This window comes from Triplophysa rosa, linkage group LG1 (genome assembly GCF_024868665.1).
Source record: "Triplophysa rosa linkage group LG1, Trosa_1v2, whole genome shotgun sequence".
Taxonomy (NCBI): Eukaryota; Metazoa; Chordata; class Actinopteri; order Cypriniformes; family Nemacheilidae; genus Triplophysa; species Triplophysa rosa.
In genome coordinates this window covers 2,028,024-2,051,645 of record NC_079890.1, presented here as the reverse complement: position 1 = coordinate 2,051,645, position 23,622 = coordinate 2,028,024, and the positions used below count along the sequence as shown (strand labels likewise).

Sequence of the window (23,622 nt, the reverse complement as noted above, 5' to 3'; positions counted from 1 at the left end):
AGTGCGAGCTGTCGAACACGGAAGGGTTAGCAACACAGGATCTATTTAAATGTCACGTGCGTCGAATTTGCCTAGGTGCAGTTCTGCACACGCTCTTGGCCCTATGACCCTACTCCTGCATGTGACGCATTTGAACGCGACGCTCACTTTGCCACGTTTCATTAATAGTTTATTACTGAGAGGCCTTCATTCTTTGCCTCGACATTCACAGCTCAGTTTTACATCAAGACCACAAGATTAGAACACAAACATGAACACAGTTGGGATGCTGCGTGCCAATCCAAAGGAGAACTAATTTAACACAAGAACCGAATTAAAATGTAACACAATAATTGACTCAATATGATGTTTTGAGGGGAATAGTGTGATAGTCTTTATCCCCACAATGTAACTGAATTACAAAGCACACACAGGACCTTTCTCCTTTCTAAACACTTGACTGACCACATGCATGTTTCTGTTCATTTTTCAGGTCAACATGGACTATCAAAGGTTCTTTTGTTTAACTCTAATCTGCCATGATAACATCATTTGTTACTCCAAACGTGGACCAGGGAGTAAAAATAGATGTCATTTATGAATGACTGGGTTCAGCTCATTGTCAGGTCAAAAAAGTTTCCTGTTACTACTATAACAACAGGCAGGGAGAAAAGTCACACCAGGTGCAGGGATGCCAAAAACAACGTGAGGACATGACCTGGCATTGTATAAATGATCCATAAAAACGAAATTAAATCATATCAAAAAGTATACTTTAATGATGACAATGAAAGATCTTAAAAAGATTGAAACTGCCACAAAGCATTTCTATGAGCATGCCATGTAGATGAATAGAAAATATATCCTAAATGTTTTAATTCAATACCATATTCAATAACAATAAAAAATGTTTTATATGAATAAGAATCATAGACGAGAAAATCTTTCTTCATAATGAATTCGGTATGGCTCGTGTATTTTGAACGGAGCAATACGTTCCCATTACAGCTTTTATTTGTCCTGTCAGATCATCTGACAGCCTCGTTAGGTCCCATTTTGCCCTGTCAGGACAGCGAGTCCCCCGCTCTTCATTTACCGTGTTATTGTTGCCAGCACGATATCACCGCTGGCAGCTGTCAATCATACATTTTTAATCATTTAATATTTTACTGTTGCCCTAAAACGGTACTCGGACTTAGAGGCATGAATGTCGTTGCATTAAATAATATAACAAAATAGTAAACCATTTGTTTGAAAGGAATACGGAAACTTTTACAAATGACGATATTTAGTATTTGGACACTTTTTGCTTATCAAAAAGCGGACTATACATATCACATTGTCACGAGAGATTTATCTGCTACTTGGCTATTAAAGCCTTACATTTTTCATGTTACGTTTGTATATAACGTGTAGGTATTATTGTGGGTTGTATTCAAGCTTGCGACATTATGACAAAGTGAATGACCAACAGGGCTCTGTACACGCCGGATGAATTCATTCCGATCATCCTGAGGGATTCAGATAATGTCTCCGTGGGGTGGTTACATTAATCAAAGATTCACAAATACAGCTGAAAACCCCAAATAGTCATAATACATCATTACAGCATCTCTGAGAAAACTGCAGGGACCTGAAGGAGGACTATATAATACTATACTAAATACTATATCATCTTTTTTGAAATTGGAAATTTGGACAGACAAAATACTCTCAATTGCAAACACTTTACAACGGCTTTGACAAGAACAGAAAGTGATAGCCTATGTGCCAACATGCATTGGTTTGCGTAATCGTTAAAAAAGCGGACGTTTACCTGATCGCAGCTTTGCATTCACAACCTAAAAAACGTGGACGACACGTAATCCAGACAATCGCTTCCCAACTTGCTTTACTGTGTGCATGCGACAGCAGCAGCAGCATTAAACAGAAGATACATGACATGCTCGTGTGCTTCTTCTGCATGGATAGAGAGTTAACGCATTTGAGAAGTTATTTAAAATCTAGCAGAAAAAGCAGAAGGCATTTTCTCAAAGCAAGAAGAGTGCAGCATATTTCTGCCGTCTTTCTGATTCCGACTTGCAGTTTTATAATTAACTTTTTATATTAACAAAACAATTAAATAGTATTTCGAAGAATTATAAACTATATATATATAATAAAATATATTTTAAATTAAGTACATTTACATTTTATTCGTAAAACCACAAATTTACTAAATGGTCTCACCACAATAACCATTAACCATTGTATTTGTAGTAAAATTATGGTGCACAAATCGTGGTAAATCAATGTAAACAAACAATGGTTACTACACATTTACTATAAAACCTAAATGTTTTAAGGATATTATTACTTGATTAATGATTTTAAAGGACCTAAACAAACGAATTTTTGACAAATTGTATGGAGAGAGAGAGCGCGAGAGAGAGAGAGAGAGAGAGAGAGAGAGAGAGAGAGAGAGAGAGAGAGAGAGAGAGAGAGAGAGAGAGAGAGAGAGAGCGGCCGGCTGAACAGATTTCTCTTCACGCTGGTCGGTTCTGGAGAGCCCGCGTCGTGAAACAGGGAACGGATGCACCTGGCCCGGCGCCGGCGCAGCGTCTTCTTTATTGACAGCATGATAAGGCGTGCGGTTTCCAGCATCTCCTGGAGAACCCTGCAGCGTTGCACGGTTTCTCTGCCTCTATTGTGTTACGTCAAACAAACGGTTGAATAATGCTTCAAACCCTCTGAAGAACCAACACAACCCATTCATTTTTTCCCCTGATGCGGTTCCGCATTTGCATGCTCTCCATAAGGACAATGAATATATGGGTTTGCTCACCTTTACACATGTTTAAAAAGATGTGTGCTACAAGGACTTGCTTAAACGAGGCCCTTTTGATGTGAATAAAGTTAGTTTCATTATAGGGACGTTAAATATATAACATTAATGAATGCGTCACACAAGCAGTGGTGAACACAAACTCTTTGACAAACGTGCTGTTGTACAGGTTAACCATTTGATTTTCCAGCTGAAATGTAGGTAATAAGATCTCCGTGACGCCTTGGCTAATATTTCTTAACGCGGAAGGCAGCTGTGATAACAAGGAGATCTCAAAAACAACGCTTGACATTTCGAGCAAGTTTCAAAAAGAAATTTGTTCCAAATACAGGTCCTTAACAAAAAAATGTAAGTAAGACTAATATACGTCTTTCTGAAATTACGGTGCCATCAGAACCAAATCTAATTAATGTCAATATTCTTGAAATTCTATTAATAACAAAAATATAGTCCATAAAATATTTTTGTTTTAATTACTATATATATATATATATATATAATGATGCAATATTATTTTGTACATTTATGTGTATTTTCATCGCATTACGTCATTGTTATAACACACATTAACAGTAAGGCTATAAGAGTATGAAAAAGCTTTATATTTGTTAATTTTTACTTAAAAGTATATATATAATATATATATGTAGCATGACTTAACAGAGAACTTAAAACTCCAAATTCTTCACCTGATATATAATAATCATGCCAGGTGTATAAAATACGAATCGCATGAGCTCCCCATGTGTTATGTGTATAGTTATAAGAGAGCTATTTTTCTGTGACGTAATGAATTATCTGACCAATCAGCGCCGAGCTGAAGCTGATATTAAGAGAAAGTTTACAGTGAGTGAGGGTTAAAGCGTTTTTTTCATTCCCAGTGATATTTCCACCTCGTCAGGGATTCAAACGTGACAAAAATCTGGACCCTAGAGATCGTTTTAATTTATTCAAGCGTGTTTCTTCATGAGTGACACAGAAAGGGCTTTCCCAGCAGGATATTGATACGAAGCCAGGAATATCCCAGTAAGTTTTTAAAAATATGTTTCTATCTGTATTGTCCTTCAATGCATATGGTAGTGCATATTTATGAAGGAATTCAATTAACTATAGCCTGCCTTCAGTACCAGAAAATATACAGTATGCATTTTAATACTTTTTCTGACGGTTATTGTCATTGACAGTCAGGGTTTAATATTGTTTAAATAACTGCACACTATACCTTCCTCTACGTCTCAGTTTATTGAGTTTGTTCAATAAAATTATTCATGTTTCATAGCTCGTTGAAATTGTAAGCGACGTTTACATCCTAATAATGAAAAGAAATGAAGACAGCTTTAGAAGAACATTTTTCTGTTGTATTTTTTATTTTTAACATCTGTCACAAACCAGGAATATCAAGGACTATTAAGTAAAAAACCTCATGTTACATTCATATTTACCAAATAATTTATTTCTGCTCAAGAATGGGAAAAGAACGTTTAGGCTAAAGGCTAATGCTACCCATTTCGTTGTTGTACCTATAAGACAACTCTTTTTTTTTTAAACTAATTTAACTTCATTCACCACTTATAAGTGTCCTCTTGCAAAAATATATAACATTTTATATAGCAGTTAACAAAAGTAGCTTACATTTTGTATTTCTTTTCGTAGTTTTATTATTGTTTACTGTGTCGTAATTTACAGTAATTTAAAACCAATACAAAGTAAATTAATACAAAATAAAAAATGTGCTCTCGTCAATTTTTAAAGAAAGCTTGTGGTTTTTTTATTTCAGTTCAGGATAGGCAAGATGGATTTATTGTGAAACAGATAGGCCTAATAAAATATCAAAGGTAGGCATAGGCTACACAAGGTAAATAAATGAAAAAAAATTGCAAAATGTCTTGAACACAGTAAAAGCCTTCAAAATTGTCAATATGTATAAATTAAGCCTGAGTAATGACCACACATCAAGAGAAAAATGATATGAAATGAAATTATAACGCTATTTCTGATCACGTTTTTATTTGATCCTTTTATTGACTCACTCCGTTGTTAATGACGTCATTCCCATTCCTTCCCCTCCTTTTTAAGTGTTACAGAGGAGATACAGTGTGACCACTTTGGCCAAGAGCGACACAGCGACAACATTAGGGATTACCTTTCTCGAATTGGTATTAGCATTTACTAATCCCAATAGGGCTAATTGCTTTGCGTGTAAAATTGCAATCTCCAGGCTTCGTGTGATGTGGTATGGCCTGGAGGGTGATGCCCCCTCATCTTAAATACACCTCATTAACGCACTGAGGATTTACAAGTTATCTAAAGAAGAAATCAACGGGGTGAATTGCTTCCCGCTAAATTAAAAGGGAATTATGTTTTACATTAACATTAAAGCAGGATTCGTAAAACCCTTTTACATTTTGCGTATAATGTTTCGAAATATAATTAATTAGCCATCAACCATTAAAGAGCTAATACACATGACCAAACAGGCCTATGACAATGTGAGTCTATAAAAATAAAAAGCCTATAAATCAAGCTGTCCAGTTTTTTATTATTTTGTAGAAAAATGTTGTGTGAGCGTTTCAACACCGAAAGTTTGTTCGGCTATTGTCCGGTCGTGTCATTAGCGGTGGCCACTGCTGAATCACGAAAGAATAGTGGGGTTTTCATACTTCAACAACAAAAAAAGACTCAACCATGGATAAGAGCTAATTTGTCAAACCATCTTCTGGAGTGAGACTCCGCAGGGCCCATCGGGACAGTGTTGTTCATTATCCTTTTCCATTGAGACTTCTTTTTACTCCTCGGCAGTGTCGTTTGTCTCTTTTTTTGTGACACAGTCAGGGACGCGATGGCTCCCATGGGGCTCTCATTCACCTCTACATCGTTTATGGATGAGCTCTGGCTTTGCTTAACTTTCCACGTTTCGTGAAAAACGAATGCAATGCCACCGTTTTCAAAATTCATGCGCACACCCAACCCATATCCTCCCATACATTGGGCAGTTTTGAAACTGAGAACAGAAACGATAAAGGCGATAAAGGCTGTAAAACTAGTGGACGGTGAAATGACGGCAAAAGTGCGGCCGCGTGGACACGGGGGTCACCTCCACGCTCAGATAAGGTGGCAAAGCGTTGTGCGAGTGCGAGAGTGTCAACAAAAGCACGTGGAGAGTGTTTGCGTTTGTTTTACTGGGACCATTTGCAAGTGCACTTAATGCACAGAGCAAACAGGTTCTCCTTTTGAATCCACAGCTGTCAACAGGTTGCTTTCTTTTATCAGTGTCATGGAGGACCCGATCTCTCAGGACTTAAAAGCCTCGTGCACCCCACTATTTACTCAGTAAATCTCTAAGTATTCGGTAAAGACGGATTGTGATTTTCGTAGAACCGAACACCCCGTTGTGGGGAAACTGGGAACACGTCCGTGTAATTACAACATTCCGTTGTAGACACCTTACAATATGCACACATTTCATATTGATTGAATTATTCAGCAACCCTGTTTATATAAACGCATGATAAAATGAACATTTCAATGTAAAGAGTGATATGTGACTTTCGCCATGTTTTACATTTCGCACCAGGCATACAACGTAAAACAGAAAGGATCAAAGAAACACAGCCCTGAATGGGTTAAAGCACATCCATTCCCGTTATTTATTATGGTGTGATTTAGGCATCGCATCCAATAGAAACGAACTGAATACTTCAACATTGCATTAAGCAATATTGAGTGCGCTTGAGAGGGGGCGCTCAGCATTTACATGCTCGGACTGATGAGTTGATTCAAACGCGCCCTGTTTTACGCACTAAGGGCCTGTTTTGTGCTGACAGCGGGTCAGCGCTTCTCTAATGGGCCGGTTAAGAGCTGCGACCGGGAAAAGACAGACTAATGCATCATTACTATCACCAATCAGCATAGGTGTGTTCAACCCCGGCTCCCTACGACCCTCTCCCTCTCTCTGTCGTGCGCCTTCACTTTCTCACTCCCTCTCTCGCTCATTCACTCACTCACACACTAACGAGGGAGCACACACACTCTCGGCTCCTGCTCAGCCTTGACATCTCCGCTCACTGTCAATCTGTGTCTCCTTCGCAGGGGATTCCCTTTCAGAGAGATTCACGCTGGAAAACTATACGTTTTGAGAAGACACGGTTGGACATCCATTGTTTATTATTTAGTTTTGCTGTTTCGCCTGGAAGGGCTCTGGCGGTGGAACAGAATGCCTCAAAAAGGTGAGTGCGTTTGCTTAATCCCAAAACTAAACGTTGGTCTGCGATTTCCCTTTTTTTAATTAAATCTATTTCAATAGGGACAAAACAAAGTTTTTTTTCTCACTCTTATTATTGAAATGATTGTTCTTGCCCAAGTCAGAAAAATAAAATGGGTAAATATGTTTGTAACATTGAAATGGAGTTTTGCTGTCAGATTATGCAAACGGCTTGCCGTTTCTTGTTTGCGATTTTTATTTTCTTGCAGAATAGTCTTTACGTCTGAGAAGAGTAAAATGTTGATCTTATAACAAGAACAAGTTTGGAGTCACATTAGGCCTGAACGGTGTTTTTACGAGTGCGGAAATGCACTGACCCGTTGAGAAAAGGTGTCAGTTTATTTCACCAAGTTTCACTTCCAGCTGAACAACAAGCGGGCCTGCTTTTTGGTTATTTGTATGGTAAAAATCTATCTTTTACGCATTTAACTTAATGTTATTTTTAAATACTTTAAAGTGCAATATTTTGTGACGCAAGAAGCAGTTTTCCCAAGTTGGCGAAATAATCATAAAATAATATAAACCGAAAATCATAATTTACCGAAGCGTTTAAATAAATAAAACCATAAACTAAACTAATAAATCGTTCACTTTGAAAACTTTAGCGTCGCAGTTATTTCAGCATTCAGCAAATATTTAGCCTACCAAGCCTAGTTATTTTATAAGCTACACAACAATTAGTTTGCATCTATAACATCAGCGACAAGGACGCTCAAGCCCCATAAACATTCGCTAAATAAACGTAGCTCCAACGACAAAAGGTTTTCCATCGATAGCACTATAAGATGATTACAGCATGTTAATGTCAGATCCTTAAAAACTTCCCACTGCGCCTTTGTAGCGATACAGATGCATGTCTGCATGTGAATGATGTTTATGAAGAACCCCGTTTCCTGAATAAGCATGTTTAATTAAAGCAATTGTAGTTAAGGATTACACAAACGAAAGAAATGCAGATTGGATCCTAGTTAACCTCGTAAACAGCAACAACCGCTTATACAATCTTAGATCAATAATTAACAGAGCCTAAAAGCACTTACAGAGCTTGCAAATTAAAGCGCACAATACAATTAACAATTCTCTGTAAAAGCGATTAAAGCCCTTAATCGTAATATTTCACCGTTAGCTGCAAAGGTTATAACTTTGTTGCCTGTTCGCAGTTTCTTTAAATGTTTTCAGAACTAGCGCTTAAAACCATTACTATTGTAAAAATGTAAAAAAAAAAAACATTTCAAAAGCAACTTGTCTTAATCGTAATAAAGGCCTTGATCGTAATATTTCACCGTTAGCTTTAAAGGTTATAACTTTGTTGCCGGTTCGCAGTTTCTTTAAATGTTTTCAGAACTAGCGCTTAAAACCATTACTATTGTAAAAATGTAAAAAAAAAACACATTTCAAAAGCAACTTAATCTAATTTGATAATAGACACAATGCGTATTGGTATTGTTTTTTAAAAGCATGAGTTTATTCACTTGATATTTATAAAGATTCACAATAAAACACAAACAGTGTGCATTGTGTACAAATTGATTTTGTTTCTCGTTTGTGGCTATATGGCTACAATTCACACGAGTTTCTAACACTTTTAGATTAAATTGTAAAAGTTTGGAAGGCTGTCGGCCGACACTTGCTCTCGAGTCCTGGGAAGAGAGCGAATGAAAACAGACACAGCAGTTTTGTTATTGCAGCGTCGGGGCAGAAAACGAAACGAAAGACTTTCCTTCGCCGGGCCCCTTTTTAGCAATCTGACTGAATAGATCCTTTATTGCAATTGTTTTTTTTCCAATTGAGCACCCTACCGGGCTGTTGCATCCTTTTACAACCCCTAACAACCCACACCCGTTACACAATCACCTTCAGATATTTATAACGCGAAATTACTTTTCCATTTCCCAAAACCACACAAACAGAAACACACATTGGGGTTCGGGCGCCGGGGTCACGAACATCAGGAAAGTGACAGTGGTGGTCGTGGGTGTATATGTGTGCGTGCACGGTCGGTTGGGGGGCAGGGTGCCCTCGGCTCTTTGTATTCGGGCAAGTATTGGTACGTTCAGTGGGAGGCTGTGTTGCTAGTTGCAGAGGCCGAGTTGTGCTCGCAGGGTTTGGGTATAGAAGGTAAAAAGAAGCGCATTGTTGAGCTCCAGCAGGCTTTGTCAGGACTCTCTCACCCCCTCCCGATCTCACTTTTCAGAGCAGTGATGCGAAGAAGACAGCGTGTGTCACTGTACACTTTTGACGAGAAGATCTAAAGAGGACGAAAAATTTTACAGACCACCAAGACACTCTCGTCCGCGTGGGACTACATTATATTTCATTGCTCGACTCAGGATTGCGCACGCATGTGCACAACAACAAACCACATTTATAACTAAAGAAAAAATATTTAACAAATTGGCAGGTGCTAAATGTAGGAGCTGTGTGCACATTTTATAAATACTTTGCTGAAAACAATCAATCCACTCAAAATAAATATTATACAAATCAGTCCAGGTTTTATTCTATGAATTTAAAGTCATACTGCTAATACTGTAATATTACTTTTTGCTTTAGAAAAGACCTTAATTGTTGCATAAAGAAGGGCTAAATTGTTTTAAGCTGACAGTCAATCCAGTTAGTAGAATTGTTTTGAAAGTTGAAATTCTGCAGAAAGGATTTTTCCTAAACACACAATCCGCCAGAGAACCAACAGCGTAATTTAGAAAATTCGTAAGGACGCGTTTGTTGCATCTACAATCTGGTAATACACTGATTTCAAACTAACCCTATTTATTTTCTTTGTCATAAATAGAATACCATAACCAACCCACGTGGGAATCTGGAGTGGCCTCCATGATGCAAAACAGTAAGTGTATTTCTTATTAAGCCACTCGTGTGCATTCAGACTAACAACTGTGAGACTTAATAACTTTGTCTCTTGGAAATATTAACGCATGCTTTCCAAGAACTGTTTTAGCATTGTTTTTTCCCCTTTGCAGGTCCATCCAAATATTAACTAAGTGCAAACATGAATTATTTAAAAAAAAAATGGAACGGGATGCATTTGTAACATTTAATATTGAATTTTCAATTTCAAATGTTTTTGCGCATATCTTTATATTTAGATTAATACCTTAACAAACTACATTCGTTAACATGATTATATTGTTAGTATAATATCATAGCGTACAAATAAACTGGTTGATGGTGATCACACATTTATTACACCTGTAATCGGTAACAATTAAAATAGCAGTTCTGTCGGAATGAATGCGAAAAATGTTACATAAAGGACCTGAGAGTGCCGTCCCAACTAATGCAAAACATATAAGCTAGTCATGATTTCCGTGTTTATTTCATGACACAAAAACAATTGTGTTATTCTGGAAACTGAATAAACAACATCACATAAGCTAGTTTTTACATTTGTCACTTGTAAGAAAAAACGTCTCATATATTAAACATGCTAATGTAATTATTATTCTTTCTGTTACAATATTTAGATATATTTGCGATAGTCTGTATTTTTGTTCAGGAAAAAGTGAAATGATAAATAATAAAACGTTTCTATAGAACGAAAAAATAACGTTCAGGGGATCAGAACAAGATTGGTAGAATTTGTTTGTTTTTTAAATAACTAGTTATGACAGATCGTTGAGAATCGTGAGATTCGATGCGAGTTAAATTACTATTTTATTACATGAAATTAAAGAGTCGCAGCTAAAAGATCAATTATTTATTAATTTCATGCAATTTATTTAAAAAGGAAATTTCGGTTTAAATCTTCAGATTTCGTTTGGATCTCGTCTGGATTCGCCGTTTAGCCTTTAGGAGCGTCTTAATACACGACATATGCTTCCCCATTAGTAGACAAGCAATAAAACACTCATCTCGTTATGAGCGCCATCGGGTCACATCTACAGTTCTGTACTGTGGGGAATTACATCATTATTAAGACTTAACCCTGAACTTAAAATGATAGGCCAGGTCAGTGACATCGATCAGATGGACACATTTGATAAACGTGCACGCCTTCTGACAATCTCAAATCTTTTAAATCCAACTAATCCAGGAATGATTTAAAGATGGAGAGGATGACACTGCATTATTCCGCTAGATTTGGACCGATTACCACAGGTTTGTTGTACACAACATTAAAGCTATCAGTTCTTAAATTATGCTTAGTAGAATTAGTCCATGAGTATTGTATTTTAAGGGTGTTTAGTACAACTTGGTTCATGCTGGAACATCTGAATTCACTTTAATATATCTATGAAGCAACTACTTCACACAATTTCACAGTGTACATTGATCAAATTAAAGCATCTTCAGGATTGTGGATTTCTCGAATTAAGTGCAACAGGACTAGATATGGGGTTTTTAACAAAATCCAAACAGTCTGATGGGTTAAAAAAGGTTTGTCAGTTTTAATATGTTTAGAAACCTTCAAGCTCCCTTCCTCGGGCCGGCGCGATGCCCCTACAGCTACAAATAAAACAAAGTCCTCCTCCAAGGCAACGCGAGCAGAGTCCAGTTTGGTCTGATATCCAAATGCAGACAGAAAGGGTCGTTTTATCATGCTACTATTTGTCTGGACGATGCGTTTTTCAAAGGCAGAGCGGTGTCATATAATGTGACAGTCCTGCCACAAGTGCTTCAGCTGATCTTTTCAATGAGCCTGCATGCGTGATCCGAGGCGACCTCCGCCTATTCCCAGAAATTAAGCTCAAACTTGACGTGCAGCTAGCTTTATTCTACAGACAAATGTCAGAGAGTCTCATCATATTTCCCCCCTCTTCCACTGCTATATTTGGAGCTTATTTATTGCTTAGGAGCTCGGGCTCCTGCAGTCAGAAGCGAGGAGAGCGGGGCTAGAACACACACACACACACACACTCCAGGGAGGCTTTCCGTGGTGCAGCATCCAGTTCGGGTTTTTGGTGGTTCTGAATTGACTTTCATTGGACTTTCTCTTCACTTGGTATGTGCATTTGTTACCCTTCTGAAGCTGATGGGTCATTCTTTACATAATGCATAGTGCAGATTGCTATTGTAATGATGGTTACATGGATACTGACATATGCCTTGTCATAATTAGTCTCTTTATAGTGTGTTTTGTGGTTCATTGATGGCTCTGTTTGTTTTTAACATTAGTGTCTTTATTAGCGATTGGTTAATCAGGTGCAGCGTCTTAACACTTGGCACATGGCGTTGTCCACAGCTGTTCTCTTTATGTGATTATGAAAATTTCAATGCACTTGAATGGAGTTGTTTTGACTCAGAGGTCAGTCGATTCTGTGCTTGTATTGATCGAGTCCAGTAAATGACATGGTCGACTATGTAGGGCATGCTGGCCCGTGTCTAACAGCATTCGAAATTAATAGGTTACAAAACGTAAAGGTTGACGTAGCTGACGTTTGTGTTTATGTTGTGAATGTGTATTTAAGTTCAGAATACTTACTTAATGTACTTGACATGCCATTATTTTGCGCCACATTATGAAAATGCATTACATGTTGTTATTACACTATTATTACACTATTATTACAGTAGTGACCTACATAACATCTTACAAATAACATGAGCGCTATTATATGAAGTGTTACTCAGTTTTTCCCTGTAATCTGACACAGTCAGCTTTAAGACGTGACACTTTACTCCTGACAATGGGACACCTATTGAAAAAGGTTTTCGAGGCGAAAGACGAGCCAATTTGTTATGTCTCCATGTGCCACAGGTCACAGCGGCGTCAACCAGCTCGGCGGGGTCTTTGTGAACGGCAGACCCTTACCGGACTCCACCAGACAGAAAATCGTTGAACTCGCTCACAGCGGAGCGCGACCCTGCGACATCTCCAGGATTTTACAGGTGACCATTTAGAACCATCAGAACGTCTACGAGCTTTGCGGGTCTTTGTCAGTAGTTGTGGTTTCAAGTCATTCTCAGTGATTTTATTTATGTGTCATGGCCACATACAATGACCACAGTACAACTTTATTATAAATGAATTACAGTAGAAATAACACAAACCAATTTCCCAGCAGTTCCACAATATAATATGGTCTGTCTATTACACTAATGTCAAGAGTAACTCTGGAGTTATCACTAATAACAGGCTGGCAGACAGGCATCGAACATTTCCTTCGAAATCATCCTAGCATTTTTAAGGCATATTTTCTGTGTTCATAGACCCATGATGATGCAAAAGTCCAACTGGACGATAAGAACGTAAGCGTATAATCGTTTGAAGTACATTACATTATTTCCCTTTAGTCGTCAATAATGTATGTGAATTGTGCACATTGTTGTCCATTCAGGTGTCGAACGGCTGCGTGAGTAAGATTCTGGGGAGATATTATGAGACCGGCTCCATACGACCGCGAGCTATTGGAGGCAGCAAGCCGAGGGTAGCGACGCCTGAAGTGGTCAGCAGAATAGCACTGTACAAGAGGGAGTGCCCCTCTATCTTTGCCTGGGAAATTCGGGACAGACTACTGTCCGAGGGGGTTTGCACCAACGATAACATACCCAGCGTAAGTGCAAAAATGTTTTTGACTATAAATACATCAGACAATAGATAAATAATAGAAATACTTATGAGCAGATCTTTGTTTCTCAATTATACGTTTACAATTGAAGCTGTAGTCGGGAAAGGCACAATAACAAAACCATATTATGTCCTTTTAAGAGCTTGAATTCCATTGCAAACAGCATCGACTGATAATCCTTTTTACACCATTCAGGTATCGTCGATAAACCGAGTCCTGCGCAACCTGGCGAGCGAAAAGCAACAGATGGGGGCAGATGGCATGTACGACAAGCTGAGGATGCTCAATGGGCAGACCGGCACGTGGGGGACGCGCCCGGGATGGTACCCCGGCACGTCTGTGCCAGGGCAACCGAATCAAGGTGAGACAGTCTATTAGTGATAATAAAACGTAACAGCATCATCACGGTTATCAGCAGCAATATAGAAACAATAAGCAACAAAAATAATGATCACAAAGGCACATCAACAACAGGAATCACTACTAGGATTATTAGTTGATTTATTAATATTATTTAAATTATTTGTAATAATAATTTAATAATACATATTGCAATAATAATTAATAAACAATTTATTACTTCAATAATAAAAATATATAAAAATAATTTAAATTAATTTAATTTTTGTATCAATTTATATATAATTATTTATTTTAGTTCTGGCATTATTTTTTGGGGGGGATGAAAGAATGAGAATGTTTGCAAATCCACAGAAGCCATTTGGTAACCGTATGAGATTTACGTCAGAAAATCTATAGTTCAGGGATTGCGTGCCATTGACAAGCCCTGAAGAGAAATGGACACTCATTAACCAAAGAGTTAGTGCCAATTAATCTGTAATTCTTCAGTCATTTCAATACGGCCTCTGTCTGGGCCCTGGACCTGCGTGACTAGGAAGAGAGTTTTCGGCGGAGGTGTCCACGAGGCTCCACCTGCCCCCACCCCCTTCTAGTAACCTCCACATCATTTGCACCCCATGGGGAGCGAGAGAAAAGCGCTACGGGTCCTCAGACAAAAGATGTTTCTGTCACATGCAGGAATTTGTGACAGGCAGAGCTCTGTCCTCTGTAATTGCTCATTAGAGGTCGTTTTGTCTTTTTTTTGGAAAGAACATGCACAGGCTTTTGGTTACAGGAAAAAAGTAAATCTGAATGAATAGTTTGTTTTTAATTAGGTTGATTCACAGAATCTTGTGTGTGAACGATCATAAAAAGAAATCTTTGATCCGAAATACTATTTGATACTAAAAAAGTACATACGCACAAAACTTTTTTACAATCTGGTTTAAAACTATAATGCACCCCAAAATGTATTTCTAGATCAATGCAATCTTCTGGCAATTCATCACACAAGATGGCTTATTCGTTGTAATTTATATCATCTTTTTCCTATATTTTAGTATGATTTCGCACAAATGACTTTAGGTCTAGGAATGGGGCCTATTTTTCCTGTTTTAACAATCATTAAAAACGTTTTCGTACAATCCACATGGTAAAAACGATAATGAAATACTTCGGATAAATTTCAGAGCTGCGATGAAGGGAACGATTATCTGAAAGTTTCTCTTTACGATCTCATGATCCCAAAAGTCTCGGCAAATACTTTTAGATCTTTACCACCATGTCGTCCCTCAAGAATTTCTTTCAAATTCCTCCTGCGTCCAACAACACAATATCAGCACGTGTGCTTGCCATATCGTATTGTTGAATTTCTTGCTGAACTCAGCCAGTCAGATCAGCAGGAATCTGATTGGAGAGCCTCTCCGTGCCCTCCTAAAGCGAGCCAGGTCATCTCATGTGGAACGTATAACCCTAACGGGCATTTAACAGGGCCGACCTGGGCTTCTTTGATTAATGACAGTGGCGTATAGAGGTTAACATACTGAACTGAAAGCTCTGTTGACTAGATCCTTGTGTCGTACGATGCTGAGCGCTGCACGCCTCTTTTTGTTGTTCCCCGTCCAATTGTGCCAGCGGGAGAATTCGGGCCGTCGCAAAAAGGGCTGGCAGCTCATCTCTGTCTGCGCAGTTTAATGGTTTCCCTTATTCTACCGGCATTGTGTCATAGAGAAAAGCGCCTCTCTATTCAAGGGTTGGTGGTCACCTCAATGGGTCCCCGGACACCCATCCGGTGAATAGCCCTAAAGACTTTCTATGCATTATACGTGCTGGAGAACGTTGAAGTATTAAACAGTCCAGCGGGGCTTGGGGTTCATTTAACAATTCTTTTGGGAACTCTGTTATGGAGGCAGTGATATGCGACTTATGGGTTGCATTGGCTACATCTCTTCTCCAAAGTCCTTCATTTACGATTTGACGTCAACAGATTTGGTGCGACACCCAATGCCTGATGTCATGTCATTTATTTGCATTAAACATGTGCGTGAAAAGTCATTTACTCTCAAAAATGAAGGATCTAACCGCGATGGTGTGTTATTTACAGATGGCAGCCAAAAGCAGGACAACGGTGGCGAGAACACGAACTCTATTAGCTCCAACGGAGAAGATTCGGATGAGACTCAAATGCGACTGCAACTGAAAAGAAAGCTGCAAAGAAACAGAACGTCGTTCACGCAGGAGCAGATCGAAGCTCTTGAAAAAGGTGAGCGTCGTGCTTAAGAATCAATCAGCGATGCCGAGGTCATTGCTTCGATTACTAGAAACACAAACTGATAACCTGTATCTCGTCTGGTCGAGGGGCAGAAAATAACTTGTCATGTTCACACGGGTTTCAGAATTTGAAAGAACCCACTATCCCGATGTTTTTGCGAGAGAAAGACTTGCGGCGAAAATTGACCTCCCAGAAGCAAGAATACAGGTGAGCTGACATCTTTGCTTTAACAATCGTGTGAAGAAGTTTGTTGAGAGAGCTTTTGTGACTGACCTTCTCTGTGCCCGCAGGTGTGGTTCTCCAACAGAAGAGCCAAATGGAGGCGAGAAGAGAAACTGCGGAACCAGCGAAGACAAGCCAGCAACTCCTCCAGCCACATTCCCATCAGCAGCAGCTTCAACACCAGCGTCTACCAGGCCATCCCACAACCCAGCACTCCTGGTAAATGCTTTCAGAAACGCACTTTAACTTCAACGCATCTGTCATATTGTGATCATCAGGGCGTTCCGAATGTGTATAGATTTCCTGGTTCTGTTGAACACAGAAGAACATTTTGAAGAATGTGGAAAACCAACAGTTCAGGGGCAACATTGACTACCACAGTAGTTTTATTTTCTACTATAGTAGTCATTGGTGCCCCGGAACTGTTTGGTTGCAAACATCCTTCCAAATAATGTTCTCTGTGTAGAAGCAGAACACGATATTTATGCAGGTTTGGAACAACTGGGGTGAGTAAATGAGGACAGAATGGTCTATCACTTTAAGAGAGCTGCGACTCAATAGCATTATGGGTGGAAACATCATATCTACTAATTACATTTTTGTCTAAATATATAATTACTATTGGTAATCCTTCGTGTTTACTTGTGGGTAGTACAAATATTTATCCTGTGAAAAGTATTAAAAATAGCTCGTCAACTTTGAATATTTAAAAAAAAACAAATCGCGATTTCAGAGGTTTCTGACCAAAAATGTATTTAAAAATATGTATTATTATTTATTTAATAATAAAACAAAACATTTCGTCAAGACTAAAGCATGATTCTTCTCCCACCAGTATCTTTTACAGCAGGATCAATGCTAGGCAGACCAGACACGGCCCTGACCAACGCATACGCCGGTCTACCTCCAATGCCGAGCTTCACAATGGCCAACAACCTTCCTATGCAAGTAAGTAACATCCCGCACTACTGCTGGTGCCGTGTGATGCTTCCTTAAACCCCGCCCCTGCCCCTCATCAACTATTTCCATATGTTCAAAGGAACAATATATACATTTCTATTCTCTTTCTTATAGCCAAGCCAGACATCTTCCTATTCCTGCATGCTGCCCACCAGTCCGTCAGTGAATGGGCGGAGCTACGACACTTACACCCCCCCTCATATGCAGGCACACATGAACAGCCAATCAATGGCAACTTCTGGTACCGCCTCAACAGGTAGGCAGAATAGTTCATTGTGTACGGCTTGGTGACGCTCATCTTAGATCACTTACTAGAATTTTGTAGGTGCTCATTTAAACCTTTGCTGTTATTTTTGTTCATACTGTATGTTCATATGGACAAAAGACCATTCAAATTTACATGCATGACTTTATTGTATGTATAATTGTGGTTCTCTTTTGTTTTACACAGTGTTTTATTTGTAACACTTTTGCTCCTTCAATCATGTTTTTCTTGAATCATTCTACACTGAAAATGTTGGGTTATTTCAACCCATCGTTGGGTCAAATATAGACAAACCCAACAGTTGGGTTAAATTAACCCAGAATATTGTTATATTTGACCCAACAATGAGTTAAAACAACCCAGAATTTTGGGTCGAAACAACCCAGCATTTATAACCCAACGGTTGGGTTGTCTACTTTTGACCCAACGTTGGGTTGACATATCTCAGCATTTTTGTAGAGTGTACTAATAATACATGTCATTATTTTTAATTATGTGATGACGTAATAACGTGATGCAATACATCAAGGCTAATATTCAACATTACAATGAAGCACTGTATAAAAAAGTCCTTGTCAAATTCAAAATCAAAAATGATTTAAGTTGCGTGTCTGTCTTTTTTTGTGTTCAGGACTCATCTCCCCGGGAGTCTCAGTCCCCGTTCAGGTTCCTGGATCTGAACCCGACATGTCTCAGTACTGGTCAAGATTACAGTAAAGAAAAGAGTTACTTCGCCCTGTGACTTCCTCACTGAGAGACTAAGAGAGACGAGCAGTATTCCACAAACACACACCGAAAATTTGAGGCACTACCTTTACTGTGACACAACAGCGGATCCCGGTTTCAAAGAACTTTAATGGAACAAGAACGACAAACCACTGCTACATCCACATGTTTAATATCCAGTTTTGTTGTATTTGTACATGGGCATTCGTATGTAAAGACAATGAGAGACACTAAACAGCCAAAAAATACGCGGGTCTTTCATTTAATCGAAATGGAAGAACACAAGTCAATGCAACTGTTTTCTGATGACCTTATATCAGGATTATGGGTATCCATACAGTATGCCACCCTGGAGAGAGCGCCTCTGTTCGCCCACTTGATTTTTTCACTTTTTTAGAGTTACCCTCTATAAGGACGAGGCTCAAGTCAACGTACCCACAAAGGATTCAATTGACCGTGCACAATATTGTATCTATAAAGGAACAACAGCCATTATGTGAACACGTTGCAGTTCTGCGTGTGAGGGTTCGGAGCAAAACCTTTGCGGGGTAAACTGATGCTCGGAGGCTGTTTTGTGTTTGATCATTTATAACTGTAAAGAAAAAGCAAGAAATCTGCAGGCTGCACCACAACAATGACTCGTTTGAGACTGTTCAATTGTAAGTCTTCTTTGTCCGCAAAAATCACACAGAATTGCGAAACTTCAATATCTTCTCATTTTTAATGCCCCGTAAAAATCGCTAAATGTTTCACACTGATTTTCATACGTCAGTAAAAAGGAAAAGCATTTAGGTCAGGTACATATGGTCTATTAGGTAGTTGTATTATAGTGTACTCCTTTAAATCATTTTGTGAGACTAGAAATATTTAATTCAAATAATTGATTAAAAACAGCTTGACAGAGTTTTAAAACGTACGTGTTTGGCAGTTGTTTACAAGTACATATCAGATTTTAACCATTGTTGATTGTAAAACAGACCAAAGCCTTCATATTTCATCGATTACACGACAATTTTCTCTTTTTTATTGTTAGTCTTGTGTTGCGAGATTTTGTAAAACAAAGTATTTTACATTCTAGTACACCGGCTTCGAGTATATTTGACTGCGGCTTAATCACGCGGCCCTTTATTTATGACCGACGACCATGTGTGGTTTTAGAAAAGCTGTTGACATTCTGCGTTTTCTTGTGTACCTAAAACATCAACATCTTGTAATGGTTTTGTGGCGGGGAGACGCTCCGGAAAACAAAAGGTCTACCCCTGTCTTGCAGATATTTCAATTTAACTTTATTTAAAAGCTTTCTAAATGTATTTTGTGAGAACTATTAAAACAATTTTGTACAGTACATCTCGTCACACTTTTCTTCTGCTCATCCATATAAAATGTATTACCACCAAGCAAATGACCACAAACTACCTTTAAAGGCGCAGCAACGTGCGAAAACCTCTCTTTTCTCCCACATACCTCATAACCACCAAAGAGCTGGTGAACAAAGACACCAGCCGACTCCACACAACTCAGACATCACAAAAACACAACACAATAGAAACGGCCTACGCCATTCACAACTGCCAGCTCTTGTTTTGGTAGAGTTACGATGGTCTAAAAGGAAGGAAAAAGCGAGCGAGCGTGGGGGGAGGACAGAGAGAGAGAGAGAGCGAGCAAAGAAACCAGGAGAATAAAGCGGCCCGAGCGAGCCCGGGGTGAGCAGAGAGTGAGATGAAGCGATTGTGTGGCAGAATGAGTTCTTTTGCCTCACTTGCTGTCTCAGCGGGGAGCTGGAGGGGTGGGACGGGACGGGACGGGGGAAAGTGTCCGTGTGGAAGTGTTTCAGGGGTGTGAGGCCGGTCATGGTGACTCGCTGGGTCAAGTAGTGGTCTGTGGGATTTTAGGACAACGACGATCGGAAATGTCTCTCACAACACAAACACACACATCCACTGGATAGCAATGCAAGCGACGCTGACATTTGAAAAGTAAAAAGATGAGTTTTTGAAGCTGTGCAGGGACAGATTGGAAAAATTTGTTTGAATACTAGGACAGAACGCTTACATTTCACTACCAACAAGAGAAACACTTGTATTTTTGTTGATGTATTGGTATTCTGCATTTCTGAATTTAGAGTTTATATAAATTGAAAAAGTACAAGACAAAAAACGTGGAGTTAAGGCCCGAAAAACATTTGTTACGATTGTTTAAGTGTACTGAATACGTCCTGCATACATAAGCCTTAGAAAAATTAAGAAATGTATAAAAATAAAAATACTTGAATACTTTTTCTTGCTTACATAAAAACTTTTTAAAAAGATAAAAAGTACAAATTTAAACACGGATATGTATCTGTATTATATCGAACAGAACACATCACATAGGTATGTAAAAGATATTAAAAAATCTACAAAATATATATTATAATATATTACTGTTAAAAATGTCTTATTTGTCTGAAAAAAATAGTTCTTCACGCAAAAATAATGTATTGTCTATAAATACCTGGCATAACGGGGCAGCTATATTCACTTACATATAGTGAAAACGGTGTGTAGTCACAAACTGATTTAGTCGATGGCAGAAATGAAAATGTCATGCATGACTTCATTTCATATTACAAATGCATTATTCTACGAAGTCAAGCTAAAATCTACACTGGGAGCCAAAGATATAAAGTATATATTTAATAAATGTGAAACAGGTAAATAATTGCGCTGTTGAAATGCTTCAAGAATATAGCTATGTATGTGTATTTAATAATAAAAAAGATACACACAAGAAAATGACGTGACGAATGGAAGAAAACTATGAAAAACAAAGTTTCGATGCAGAGTGCTAAAAATGACCCCACCGACGCAAAAGAGAGAAACAATGTCTCCAGTTCTGTATGTATCTGAATCTATTTCCATGACAACCTCTGACCTAATTCACGGACCTGTCATAAAAACACAAAGAGTGTTGCTGGTGGCACTGATGAGCTCGTACATTTGCACTAATGTCTCACTCACTGGTGTCCATCTGTTGAGCGACCGAGAACAATGTGAACACGCACATTCTTCATCTGGCCCGTGAAAAGAAGCAAATACAACACAAAAGATCTCAAGTATCATGAATGCTTTCAAAAGAAAACATTTTATGCTTTAATTAATTACATCCCGGACGGAGCAAGATTATGAACTAAAAGACAGTCACACAGATTCATGACATTTTTCTAACAAAATTTATTGAGCAGATATTTTTTGGCCAGCTAAGAGAAATTAACATCGGTAGGCCAAACGTGGCTCGCTCAGAAATGTGTGAAAGAACTGAAAAGATTTCATGGCATCACTGGAGCACTGGATGTCATTTCACCTCATCTCCTTGTTGTGTGGTCACTAAATGCAGTACCATCCTCATGTAACTACGAGTAGTAATGATAAGTGTAAGTGTACAGGTGTGACCCGGCGCCGGCGGAGTGAAGCTCCAACACTCCTGCCCTTCAACATCACACTGGAGGGGGTGGTGCAGGAGTTCTGGGAATACGCTAGAAATCTAGGTGCTTGTTGCCTGTGGCGGTGGTGCCACATCCTCCTGCCAGTTCTATTTTACTCACCCGACTCACTGTCTCTGACAGATCTGGAGGCAAATGCAGTCTCTGTAAGAAGGAGAGAGAGAATGTAAATGAAGAGGCTTCCATGGCGAGTGATAAAACAACAAATGGAAATCAGGCTTCACGAAAAAAACCCTGCATATTGTGTTGTTTGCATTGTATTCCAATCCACCAAATTTGCGATTGTTATACAAAGTCCTGCCGTTTTTGAAATGTAGGAATTCATATCCGCCATTATATATCATATTGTGTAATATCATGGTAGGTTTCGATTTTTTTATTTTGTAGTAAAACTAAAAATGTATTTATTTATTTAACTTAATTTAATTGGTTTCTAGATTTTTTTTGTAAAACAAAAAATATTTAAGCTATTTATTCATTTCATTAGTTTATATTTTATTTGTAGTAAAACTTAATTAACTATAGTTTAACAATGATATTTGTAGTATAAATATAGTTACACATATCTGCAAAAAACACACGCGGTTTCTGCCAATCTCATATTAATCTTCAGTAACTATAGAGTAGTGTTGCATACTTCGTATCTTCGAAGAGTATTTAGTTTGATCACATTTATAAAAGATAGATACAGCTGTACGATTATTTCCGAAAGCATACGGCGCGTGCGGGGGGAGGGGTAGGCTGAACTAAAGCACGTGCGCACCCATTGCCAACAAAACACAGACATCAGTTTCACTCACCGCATGCGGTTCATGTCCGGCATCTTTTAGCGCTGGGACGGCTCCATAAATCAGTTTCAAACCATCTCCAAATCCAGCGTTATATCCACCGTTTATATAACATTCATCACCCAAATGCAGTGAACCAACAAACACCTGAACTTCGCAAACGTATGCTCTCTCTCTCTCTCTCTCTCTCTCTCTCTCTAAGAATAATTGTTACGAAACACTCATATGTTCGAAAAAAAACTTTCCGAAACCTGTACGATCGCTGGGGGAGTGTATCGAGCACAGAAATACTACGTAATACGCCCAACTCGTTTTTTGACAAGTTGACCATGTTAAGCAGACGAGAAGACGGCACGTTTAACATTGTAAAGTCAGAATGCATGACACACCGTTGCAGGGCCACTTTAACACAATTCTCTAGTAAGCATAAAATAGTAAAAAAAGTAAACAACTTGCATATACAAAAATTTGGTAAAACAGTATATTTCTCATTTCATTGACTAGGATTTTTGAACTTGTACTACACATTTTGGCCTTTTCATTTTTAGGATAACACTTTTTAGATTTTAAAACCGTTTTGGATTTGGGCTGAAAATAGATCATGCAAGAAACTTTTGGAACTGATGATACTGTTGGTATCACGCTAGGTTTAGGAATGAAGCCATGTTTCAAACAACATTTGTAAAGTGAAGCGTATCTCAGTAGAATATAACACCTCAACCTTAAAGGGATATTTCACCCAAAACAAAGAAACAATTTCCCCATGTTTTACCCTCAAGGCATCCTATTTGTATATGACCTTCTTCTTTCAGAATAGTGCAGTCGTGGTTGTAATACCACATATCATTTTACTTCCAAGCCTTAGAATGGGAGCGAGTTGTGGGCGAGATTTTGAAGCTCCAAAAAGTGCATCCATCGATCAAAAAACTGCTCCATGCGGCTCCGTATGGGTTAATAAAGGTCTTCACTGTTTGGCAA

The 23,622-nt window shown here is 38.6% G+C and overlaps 2 protein-coding genes across 3 annotated transcripts in view; one reads left to right on the top strand and one right to left on the bottom strand.

Moving 5' to 3' along the window:
* The first annotated feature begins 4,187 nt into the window (after positions 1-4,187).
* pax6b (paired box 6b) lies at positions 4,188-19,720 on the top strand. 2 transcript variants are annotated; one of them, XM_057361585.1, is made up of 12 exons: positions 4,188-7,029; positions 9,856-9,909; positions 12,781-12,911; positions 13,233-13,271; positions 13,361-13,576; positions 13,787-13,952; positions 16,035-16,193; positions 16,327-16,409; positions 16,493-16,643; positions 17,260-17,372; positions 17,499-17,640; positions 18,281-19,720. In XM_057361585.1, the coding sequence occupies exons 1-12, from the start codon at positions 7,017-7,019 to the stop codon at positions 18,364-18,366; spliced, it is 1,353 nt and encodes a 450-aa protein (XP_057217568.1). In that variant the 5' UTR covers positions 4,188-7,016; the 3' UTR covers positions 18,367-19,720. The 2 variants fall into 2 exon arrangements, with proteins under 2 accessions (XP_057217568.1, XP_057217658.1); XM_057361675.1 differs by lacking the exon at positions 13,233-13,271 and having other exon boundaries at positions 4,191-7,029.
* A 1,136-nt stretch (positions 19,721-20,856) lies between these two features.
* elp4 (elongator acetyltransferase complex subunit 4) overlaps positions 20,857-23,622 on the bottom strand; it is a 53,555-nt gene continuing 50,789 nt past the window's right edge. Inside the window, exon 10 of the mRNA XM_057361803.1 lies at positions 20,857-22,000. Within this exon, the coding sequence (XP_057217786.1) occupies positions 21,890-22,000 (111 nt within the window). The 3' untranslated portion in view covers positions 20,857-21,889. The remainder of the gene's footprint in view (positions 22,001-23,622) is intronic.